General features: G+C 36.0%; 1 protein-coding gene across 4 annotated transcripts in view; it reads left to right on the forward strand.

Annotated features, from left to right (window-relative positions):
• Nucleotides 1-8,625, forward strand: part of SH3D19 (SH3 domain containing 19) — a 62,421-nt gene extending 53,796 nt beyond the window's left edge. For all 4 annotated transcript variants that reach the window (XM_034401336.3, XM_034401335.3, XM_087874509.1 and 1 more), the window contains 5 exons: nt 984-1,171; nt 2,792-2,841; nt 3,475-3,661; nt 5,661-5,758; nt 6,868-8,625. In XM_034401336.3, the coding sequence (XP_034257227.2) occupies nt 984-1,171; nt 2,792-2,841; nt 3,475-3,661; nt 5,661-5,758; nt 6,868-6,984 (640 nt within the window). In that variant the 3' untranslated portion in view covers nt 6,985-8,625. The remainder of the gene's footprint in view (nt 1-983; nt 1,172-2,791; nt 2,842-3,474; nt 3,662-5,660; nt 5,759-6,867) is intronic.
• Nucleotides 8,626-12,169: the final 3,544 nt, after the last annotated feature.

Consider the following 12,169-nt stretch of genomic DNA (forward strand, 5'->3'; position numbering starts at 1 on the left):
TTATGGTTTGGGTAGTTTGACTAATTGGAAAAATATTTATTGAAAGCTATTTTCTTGTCTATGCTGTTGATTTCTGAAAACTAGTTTTAAAAAAACCAGTTTTCTTCTTTTTCTTCAAAAGCAGTGTTAATGTGGTAAAGAATATATTTGTGTATACAATATAAATGTTATTTTCTCTTGCAAATTAAGGTAAATGGCAAATGGCATATCTCAAGTCTTTTGGAGACTGACTATATTGTTTTTAACTCTCTGTTAGGACTCTTAACCATTGTTGGTGCTCTCCAGATCTCATTGTCTTGATGTCTAAAATAGCTTACTCTCTTGAAATCTCTTTCTCTCCAATCACTCCTTTCAGCAGCGATGGAGGAATGGTCAGGCAAAGGAGAGATTGTGTAAAAACGCATTTCTTCCCCCCAGACAAGAGAGATTGGCGAGAAAAATGTAATGCATAGGTCACCAATGGGTCCCAGACAAAGGCTGCAACTGGGATCAAATTGCTTTCAATTACACAAGAGCAAAAAGTCAATTCTCTTGCAATCTATTCTTTCCAAATTTCTCTGCTCTGCAGAGGTCAGTAACAATCACATGACAGGAATTATGCGAAGGTTGTAAATGGACCTTAAAGTTATGTTTTTCAGCACTCTACACACACACACACAAATATTTTTTTTACTAGATCTACTACAGATACAGATACAATATATGATAGCAATATATATATATTTTGGCAAAAAAAAAAAGACTTTATGCAGTGTATATTTCTTCAAAGTTCTTCTAGTAGAGAAATCATTCAAATAATAAATATGTGATACAGGTCTAACAGACAAATATAAAAACATGGGCCTAAATGATGTAAAATGGTTTTACTTTTTTTGTATTAATAGTGAATATATATTTAATACAGTGAACTCAGAAGCATAAGTGAAACGAATGAAAGAATGATATTTTTCCTTGTACTATTTTTTCTTTCTTTGTTATTTTAGTGGCCCAAGATGTAGAGCTAGATTTGAATACATTGGAGACCTGAAAGATGAATTAAGTTTTTCAGAAGGTGAAGTTATTATTTTAAAAGGATATATTAATGAAGAATGGGCCAAAGGAGAGCTGAGAGGTACTTCTGGAATTTTTCCCTTAAATTTTGTGGACGTTATTGAAGATCTACCTGAGTCAGGTAAAAACAACTAACCAACTGGTGAAGAAAAAACAGCACCTCACAGTAAATAATTAATGACCAAAATGCCTTATTAATAAAGACAGATGTTTGGGTGTAGAAGAACACATACCAAAATTAGAAATTCTAGCCTTCTTCATTGATATTTTGTGTATTATGTAAAACAGTATTTTTGCATATTCATGCTGTGCCTGTGTTAACATGAAAGCACAATTTTAAACGTGTGTATGCTACAGGTACACAATGAAAGAATACAGCGTGAGCTGAATCTTAGCACTTTTACAAAATTTTATAATAACTCTTGTACAGGTAATCCTCACTTACAACAGTTCATTTAGTTACTATTCATACTTACAACGGCAATGAAAAAAGTGACTTATGATTGTTTTTCACACTTATGACCATTGCAGCATCCCCATGATCACGTGATCAAAATTTAGTCGCTTGGCAACTGACTCATAGTTATAACAGTTGTAATGTCCCAGGATCACATGATCATCTTTTGCGACCTTCTGACATGTAAAGTCAATGGGGAAGCCAGATTCACTTAATAACTGTGTTACTAATTTAACTATTGCAACGATTCACTTAACAATGCTAACAAGAAAGGTTGTAAAATGGGACAAAACTCACTTAACAACTGTCTTGCTTAGCAACCCAATGATTGGCCTCAGTTGTAGCTATATGTCGAGGACTATCTATATGAATGTGTGTGATATACTGTACTATGTTAGGTTGCATTAAAGAACCATTCAGTGCATTCTGTCTTATCATTCAATCCTAAACTGTATAGTCCCCAAAATACTTGGTCAAAGAATGACAGAAATCACATGCTTCCTCTTATGCTTGTTTAGAAGGCAATTTGAGAAAAGTCGCCCCTAAAATTACTTTTGCTGAAATGCATCTCTCAGGCCTACGGTCAATTTTCTATATTACTCAGGATTTTTAACCTTTTAAAAGCAATGATAGGGTGGTATACAATAGAATTTTTTTTATAGTGAATCAAATTATATGAAGAAACAATTATGTTTCCTTTACATTATGTATCAATATAATTCAGACATTCAGAGAAACATCATCTGACATTTTTAGAGCTAAGATACACACACACACACACACACACCCCTTCTGAGGTCGGTTTCACAAATCACACCAAAATGAGAGATAATCCTGTTTTGTTAAATTAACCTCATCTGGCTGGGTTCACTGCACACACTAAGCTGGTTTAATGATAAAATTGGCTATACAATTCATAAATCAGTTAATTACAGTTTATTAACCACAATGATTAGGTTTTCCAATCCGCAGAATGTAAAACAAACAACATTACTGGTTAGTCTGATAAATGAATCCAGCCATTCTGTTTAAGATTGTTTCAGGGGTGGTATTCACTTAACTTTGCTACCGGTTCGCAAATGTGAGCGCATGCACAGAGCCTCAAATACGGGATGTGTTGATGGCTGGGTGGGCGGGTGGATAGAACTGGCTGAATACGACCACTGAATTGTTTCTTGGAATTGTTTTTCTCTATATGTATTATGAATATTACTGGCAGAGACTATATTTAAACTGAATAGTATTTTAAAAATTACGATGTTTATTTGTTAATCTTTTATATAGGTGATAGCGGTTTCCCGCTGAGGAGTAAACATTCAGGATCAATGACACAGGTAATGTATTTATCATTTTATAGCATGTAATCAATCAGGCACAATCTGTTATTCTAATATACATTATTAGAATGTCAGGGTGGCAATTAATCCCATTCCGCTTTTGGGTAATTGCACCTTGATTAGAGAATGGATTGTGGCTTTTTCCTTGCAGCATACTTTAAGAAAATAAACCCGAGATATATTCTAATAAACACATTTTATTATAAAGAAGTAAAAACAGTCTTACTAGCTAATTAATTACATCTTGGCAGCGTTCCTGCCATACCTCTTGCAGGCGAACAAAGAAAGTTAGAAGAAAGTGAAAGAATGTGAAAGAAGGAATGTGGACATGCGCAGTGGCATCTGAGATAAGAGTCAAATCAGTCTACCGTAAATCTCAGAATGGGAGCCCAGCTGACAAATACAAAAACGCAGTGACATAGAAGAAACAAAAAGATTCACCAACTTTGTCTATTGCAGGGTTAAAGATTACCTTTCCTAATCTGTTAATCCATTGCACTAAAGTAATTAATCTGTTTTAAACCTATTAAATGATGTGTATAGAATTCATTGGATAGACAGTGTTGTTTTCTCAGTAACGCTGGAAAGTTTATAAAGCTTACATGCCTATGTTTTCTTTTGTTTTCAAAGCTGGAAGGAGAAGCTGGACAGTGGTGTGATGCTCTTCATGACTTTACAGCAGAAACACAGGAAGATTTATCGTTTAAAAAAGGAGATCGTATTTTGATATTAGAACAACTGGATTCAGAGTGGTATAGAGGGAGGATAAATGGAAAGGAAGGCATTTTCCCAGCTGTGTTTGTTCATGTTTGTTCAGGTACAGTGCTGAAAGAAAAATGGAACTGCTTTCATCCTGTTGTACAAGCTATAAAGATACAGGTGGTCCTTGATTTACAACTGTAATCGAGCCACAATTTCATTTATAGGTCATGATGGTCATAAACTGGCTCAATTTTACAACCTTTTTTGCAACAGTTGTTAAGGGAACATGATAGTCATAAAACGAATGCTGTGGTTGTAAAGCAAACACTGCAATTGTAAAGTGAACAGCAGGTTGTAAGTGAATGCATTGTTCTCTAGGGGGCAAGTTCTAGTCCTACTCTAGGCATGCAGCTGGCTGGGTGATTTTTCGCCAGCCACTCTCTCTCAGCCCAATCTACCATACAAGTTGTTGTTATGGGAAAAATAAGAGGAGGGAGAGTATTAGATATGATCACTGCCTTGAATTATTTACAAAGTAATAAAGGCGGGATAAAAATCAAATAAATAAATTCTCTGTGATACAAGTAGCATATGCCTTCCTCACTTACATACTTGCAAAGAATCATCATCATCATAATAAATGCTTTCTCTGCCATTTCATACAGAAAAGCATGATGATACCCACAGTCTGCCCTCATAAATTACCTAGAATATATTGCAATGATTTAATACAGGGGTCCCCAAACTTGGCAGCTTTAAGACTTGTGGGCTTCAACTCCCAGCATAGCTGGCTGGAGAATTCTGGGAGATGAAGTCCACAAGTCTTAAAGCTGCCAAGTTTGAAGACCTCTGATTTAATAGCTCTTTTACTGTATTCTGATAGTGTGGCTAATGTACCTTGTAAACTGATCATGAGCACACCCTGGTGGTAAAATCTGGAATGGTTAAAGATGTCAATTAGAATCCCCCTAGTGCAGTGATGGCTAACCTTTTTGCTGTCGCATGCCAAAAGTGGGGAGGTTGCACGTGTGTGTGCCCACACCCACAATTCAATGTGCCCCGCCCCCCCGCACATGTCTGCATGACCACCACCCCTGTGCTTTCCCCGCTTTTGGCACACAATGGCACGGTGGGCCAAGTAGGCCTGTTTTTTGCCCTCCTCAGGTTCCGGAGGCTTTCTTGGAGCCTGGGGAGGGCAAAAGCGGCCTTCCCCACCCCCCGGAGGCCCTCTGGAGGCTGGAAACAGCCTGTTTCGTGACTTCCGGTGGGACCGAAAGTCTTGAATATCAGCTGGCCGGCACGTGCATGTGCACTGGAGCTGAGCTAGGGCAACACTTGTGTGCCCACAGATATGGCTCTGTGTGCCACCTGTGGCACATGTGCCATAGGTTCGCCATCACAGCCCTAGTGACTTGATATTATTCCAAGGCAACTTTCTTGGTTAATTACCAAGGTAAGAAATAAAGATTTATGACATGAAAAAGTAATTAGTGCTTGCTTTTGTCCAATATAAGAACAACGGTGTCATTTCCCTTTGAAAAATTAAGGAAAATATATTTTTATTCCTATTTGATAACTAGTAAAATTTATTGATTGATTGATTGATTCGATTTATATGCTGCCCTTCTCCGGAGACTCAGGGCGGCTTACAATGCGTTAAGCAATAGCCTTCATACTTTTGTATATACCTGCTTAGTAGGGCTTTCACGCCCCCTCTAAGCAGTGTTCTTTTTTATACAAAGTCAGCTTATTGCCCCCACAATCTGGGTCCTCATTTTACCTACCTCGAAAGGATGGAAGGCTGAGTCAACCTTGAGCCTGGTGAGATTTGAACTTGCAGTAATTGCAGGCAGCTGGTGCTACTTAACAGCACTTTTGTCTGCTGCACCACCAAGGCTCTTAAAACACTTTTTGTTTTTTAATAAACACAAGTAGATTTTTTTCAAAGGAAAAAGGCATAAATTAAACTTGCAGTGTATGTGTTATGCAAAAGAGTTGTGCTTTTCATTCCCTTCACTCAGTTAACCTCAAACCAGATTAAGATATTTGCAAACAAAATATTTTCTTATATTATCCCAAAGATAGAAACTTAATTGGATCATTGTATCTTACAGGTGGAATGCAGTCATCAGAACCTCAGGGAGGGAAGAAACCAAAAGCTAAGGCCCTGTATGACTTCCAGGCAGAGAACATAGATGAACTTTCTTTCAAAGTAAGCATATTTAAACCAGTGGTGAAATCTGAACCGGTTTACTATCGGTTCGCTGGCTGCGCATGCACAGTGCGCACCATGCACCAACTGCGAGGTGCACATGCACAGTGCATGCCAGCGAGGAGGGGTGATCAGCTGTGGCGTGCAATCTTTTTTTTTAACTTTTAAAAGCATTGCTTTTAAAAGATTAAAAAAAGCCTCTGACAATCGCACTGCTTAGCTGTGATCATCAGAGGCTTTTTTTTACCTTTTAAAAGCATTTGTTTTACAATCTCTTTGGCTGAAGAGGTTGTAGAAAAAAATGCTTTTAAAAGTTAAAAAAAAAAGCCTCTGATGATCGCGCGGCTCAGCTGGGCATGGGCGGGGGTGGGGCAGGGATTTTTGCTACCGGTTCTCCGAACCACCCACTGCTATCGCTACCGGATCGGGCGATCTGGTCCAAACCGGGAGCATTTCACCCATGATTTAAACATACAATTCTGCAGTGATAAAGACATTATATTTTATTGTTGTGAAAAATACTGTCCTGCATTTCTCCTGCAGCATAAAAATTAGGGAAATTGTTTCAAAATGGTATTTATTTTGGGTTTCTTCTTTTTTATACTGCAAAAAATTCTGTTTGAAAGAAAACAATTAAACAACCTATAGACAAATCCACTGTTGGATTTAAGATTATCTTGATTTAGTGTGATGTATGAACCATCCAGAACACAGTTTCTGTTTCTGTAATGAACTGAATGCAACTGAAAAATGGGCTGATATTCTATTATAACTGTTATTATAATCTATAAAAAATACCTCAGTGAAACTTATCCACTTAATTTATTTTTTCCCTAAGAAATTATCTAACTGCAAAGCTTCTAGTGGTCCCAACTTTAAAACACTTTTACTTTGAATTTTTTTTTCACTTGACATATTAAGACATTTTGTTTATCTAGTACAAAACAGTTTTCTTATGAATTCTTTTGATCTGATATAAAACTAATTTAAAAATAAACAAAGTATCATTTGGGAGAAGAAAGAGTCTACAGTTTTTTTAAGAGTATTAAATATGTGTGAAAGATATTATGAAAAACAAATAATGTTGGTTTCAATTTTTGTTTCAACAGGTTGGTGATATCATAACAAGTGTAGAATCTGTAGATGAAGAATGGATGAGTGGGGAATTACAAGACAAGTTTGGAATATTTCCAAAGAATTTTGTCCAAATTCTACATCTTTTCTAAGGTGAAATCCAATTCTGGAGCATTGTTTTACAAGTGAATTCGCTGGAAGAAAACCACATTATATTCTGGGCAAAGGAGAAAGAGTGCTATCTGTGATTTTATCTAGACTATCAAATGCATTTTTGCACTATTTTTGTAAAATGTTTACTAGACTGTACAATATTTTGTTTTTTAGTTTATATTGAGCAGACCCTGGGCAGACTTTTTAAAAAAAAAAAAAAAAAAAACAAGAGGAATACGAAGCCTTATTATTTAAACTTGGTGCATTTTAATCATTTTATATTCTTTCTGTGGGGGTGCAATGGCTCAGCAGTTAAAGATGCTGAGCTTGTCAGTTGGAAACCTGACAACCTGGGTTTGAGACCTGAGTGCCATGCATCAGGGTGAGCTCCTGTCACCTGCTCCAGCTCCTGCCCACCTAGCAGTTCGAAAGCATGCAAATGTGAGTAGATAAATAGGTACCACTTCAGTGGGAAGGTAAAAGCATTCTGTGTGCCTCAGAATATAGTCATACTGGCCACATGACCACAGAAATGTCTTCAGACAACGCTCCCTCAGTTAAGAAACGGAGATGAGCACCGCCCTCTACAGTTGGAAACAACTGGACAGGGGAAACCTTTACATTTACTTTTATTTCTGTGAAGTCCAATTAATTACTAAACCCTGCTCAAATAACTTTTTTTTAACAATACATATCCCACACTATAGTTTGCGAGTCAAGTTTTCAGAAACTGTTTTACCATATGAAAACATTAAATCCTCATACATAAATATGATTATCATGGTAAAAGGATTGGATTTTTTCTTTATTTAAACCAAGTAAGTTAAGTTGTTTAAAAGTGCATCAGTTACTTTTAGTCTGGATTGAAGTATCCTGAAACAATTAGATGATAATGGATTTATGTGCCTTAGACTAGAAAGATCATTAGTCTGTTTGATCCAGTTTTCTATCCTAGCTACTAATGGGTCTCCAGCACTTACAAACGGTGCTGAGTCCCAACATTTGTTGCCCGAACTTTTTTAATGGATAAATGCAAGATATATACAATAAGGCTGGGCAAAGCAATCGAAGAGGACCATTGCAATGTTCGGCAGGTACAAAATGCCTGCTTTGATTAAAAGTATCCATGTTTTTGCAAGCCTCATACTATTCATGCACATGCTTTAATACTTTGCGCAATTCTAATGAATAATAATTGTGTATATTTTATGATAAGAAAGGCTGGTAACTTTTCTTATTACTTTCAGTAAATAAAATTACACTTATAGAGATTTCTTACTTTTTTGCAGCCAATGGGTTCTGCTGTATCATATTCTTGATTTATATCTAGAGTGACTTTTCAAAGATTCTTGGATCTTTTTAAAAAATCTGATATCATTTTGGATCTTTCAAATTCTGTAATGCTCCCTATTGCCTTATTCTTACCAAATCTACTGTCAGAAATTAAGTGTGTTCAGAAAACTATCTATGATAAGTGATGGAAGAATAATTTTCATGGGTCTTGCTGTCATGACTATCTCATAAGAGTAAATATTATTATAAACTTGTACTACAGCCTGTATTGTCTTACCTCCATCTCCAACTTTGTAATGTAATTTAACATAAAAAAATGCATCTTAAAATTAAACTTTTAAGTCCCATTTTTGCCCCATATTTCTTAAAATTACATTCTTTAAAAATGCTGATTTCCGGTCAGTTTTTCCAGGAATTAATATTAAATGTTTATAAATCTGATAGTGCTGAAATATAAGACCTAAAGCGTAGATCCTCCTGTCTCTCAAGACTAAGTAAAATGTGCCCCAAATCCATTTTCTTGTTCAATACCAATATTACATTTTTGACTGTTCACTGTGTGCCTTTATGGAGGGGGTGAAACAGTACTTAAGAACACAGCACAGTCACAGCTTTGCCTATAATTGCTGGAAGCCACAATTGTGTGGAAGGCACAAGTAACAAGAATAAATAATGAAGGCTCGATAGCAAAACAATCATGTGAACAAACCGAATCCCAAAGAATGAAAAAAAGGAAAATTCTTTCACAGGGCCCTGTTTTTCCTCCAAACTATGCCCTTTGGCTAGTAAGGGGGAGGGAAGCATGCAGGAACAGCTTCTCTTTGCAGACCTCTTACACTCTTATTATCCAGAACTCATAGTTAGCTGCTAAGCCATAAAATACGTAGCAGCCTCTAATTCAGAAGTCAGCCTCTCATTGTAATAAGCAGGCCTGCTGTAGTTATTTCTGGTTTCCAAGGAATGCTTTGACAACAATCCACCCGTGCTTTTAATTAGGGCCAGATTTTAAAACCAAACTACACTTTGGTTTGAGGTTTGGCATATTGTGCAAATCAAATTTTATTTTAGAGGACAAAAGCAATGAAAAATCTTACCTTTTGCTTTCGATTCAATCCAATCAATGTGTCGCCTATTCATAAAATGGTAGTTTCCCATCTTAAATTTCTTAAAGCTTTATACATGCTTTTTGATCACAATGGTGTGCTTTGGCACTTATAAAGGGTATCGATGTCATTGGACAAACTAATATTAATCAAAATTTCCATTTAAAAACTGGAGGAAAATACCCACCTGTTAGGTAGTTGACTTTGAGTGTTATCTTGTTCCCTAGTTGTGGTCATTCTTTAAGAATATAGTAACTCCATGATATAAAAATAGTTAAATAAGCAAAATTCAGCTTTCCAGTACATGTTAAATTGGTTAGTTGAAGGCAGAACCCATTATTCACAACTGCAACTTTTATTGCCATCTCATATTTTGCTGCATTTTTTTAGGAACGATGGACCTCTTTTTGTTGTATGTCAGCTGCATTATTTAGGCTTTTGAGGGTCATTGCAAATGCTGACTGAAAACCACTGTGTACCAGACTGAATGCAATGCTTGTTAAAAATGACTTTTATAATTTTTCTTATCTATATTTTCAGATTTTGTATTTTTCCATATTCATTCTCAACATGTAATTTTCCAGTGACTGAGAAATGGTTGTTTCGTGTTACTAATGAAAATGCACTAATTTCTTTTTTTCTACATTAGTAGTAAATATCGCCTTTATATTTATCATTGTTTAAAGTAAGCAAACATTCACCAGAGCAAGCTTTGTTATCTTACCAGGTAAATCTATGTATTCAGATTGCCAAATACAGCTACTTCACTTGAAGAGTGCCATCTAAAGGGCTTTTAATACAGTGTTAATAATGTAGATAAATACGAATGACAGTCCCATTTAAGAAACTGGCATCAGTTTCTAGAATGAGGCCATAAAGTATTATAGATCACATGCTATAAGATTCTCAAATGAATATAAGTACAGCAGTTAGCTGAAGATACAAATACATTATGTGTATATATATATAAATGTGAGCCAGGTTATTATAGTAGCTTTTTAATTTCCAGATCAATTTAATTAATTTTCTTCAGATTATACAAATTTACAAAAATACTTTTGCTTCAGGAAATTAATATTAAAATGTTGTTCCTCAGCTTAATGGCATTATTACATTTGTATATAACCAATAAATGTGTTTGTTGCAAACAATGAACTGTGCAAACTGGAATGAAATTTATCATAAATGAATGCAGTTTTTAAAACTTCACAATTAAAGGAAGTTTTCTTCCATTTGATTTAATGCATTTAAATTTTACACATTCTCTAAGGCTTGAAGTGATTGGGAATCATAACCCAGAACCAATAGATGACAGATTAATGGCACCGAGGTAAGCACACAGTATCGTTAGTGTGCTGCTTTCTTCTTTACCTACAAAGCTTGCTGGTCAACTTCAGATTCATTGCCTCTCTAAACCCAACATAGCAGAGTTGTTGGGAAGGTAATACTTAATTGGGAGTATTATGTATGAGGTTTTGAACTTTCAAAAAAAAAGGGAAGACATAAATACAGCAAATAATGGGGCTGCGATTTTAAAAGCTATCTCCCATTTCTCATCCATTTCTACCAAAGATGTAATAATCTGCCATGAAAATGTTTTAAAAACCTGTTAATTACAAGCTAGATACTCACAATAGATGCTGCAATAATAAAAAAATCTCAATATCTCCAGAATATTTCATCTTCCCTCTCCATATTACCAGTTTAGTACTTCGTTTGGAATTAAGATTGGATACGTTCTTAGCCCCGCTAAATATTTTATAGAAACTCATTTCTTGCTTAGAATGCTGAAGATACTTAACTGTAGCCTATTCTAGTCATACTTTTTATTCAATGAGATTTTTCCATAGAAGCACAATAGACTTGATTAAGCTCAACAATTAAGGAATTTAGCTGAAAATATACTGGAATGAAATTTAAACATTTCTTGCCCTCCTTCAAACATGTAAAACCATATGGCATGCTACCTGAAGGCTTCTGCATTGGGGTAAGGAATGAGATGATTGGACGGAAGTGTCTTGATACACCCAGAATTTACTATCCATGGATTTTCAGGAATTCAATCTTCTACTTAGTTCACAACATTCAATAACAATACATGACTTTACTGAACACTTTTGTGGATGGGAGGGAGTGGCTTGCACTAAAGTTTGCAAACTTAAAAAGAGAAGTATAACCTAGAGTTACATTTCTTATAAAAGATCAGTTTTGCAATGTGAGGAAACTTTTTTCCTAGTAGTTACAGCTGAATACATTAGCTATTACTTTTGTGCAGTCATATACTGGTTGTCTCCCAGTTCAAATACTCAACATGCTCTGCATGGGGCTAAGAGTATTCGGAAGCTACAACTGGTCTAGCATGCAAAATGAGCTGTTGGCTGCCAGTTTGCTTCCAGGTCCAATTCAAGGTGTTGAGTCACTTTCAAAGCCCTTTTTGGCATGGGACCAGGTAATCTGAGCACCTTACATAATGGGACTAACCCACCCTACTTGTTCCAGGGGAAAGGGCCTACTTCTGATTCTATCAGCCAAAGAATTTCAGCTGGCTGAGTCCAGAAGAGTCTTTTTCACTGTGTCCCCTATTCTCTGGAATATTCTCCCATCAGAGATGAGATTTGCCCCATACTTCTGGACTTCCAGAAGAGTCTAAAAACTTGGCTCTGCTGCTTGGCCTGAGGCCCTGCCATATTGGGGGCGGCCGACAGGGCAGAAAAAAGTCTTACCCAGACTGCCCATCACTTTGTTACTTATTAATCCTTTTTTCAATTTTTTTTACATTTTTTAACTT

The sequence above is a fragment of the Pantherophis guttatus genome, chromosome 8 (genome assembly GCF_059756535.1).
Source record: "Pantherophis guttatus breed Tessera chromosome 8, ASM5975653v1, whole genome shotgun sequence".
Taxonomy (NCBI): domain Eukaryota; kingdom Metazoa; phylum Chordata; class Lepidosauria; order Squamata; family Colubridae; genus Pantherophis; species Pantherophis guttatus.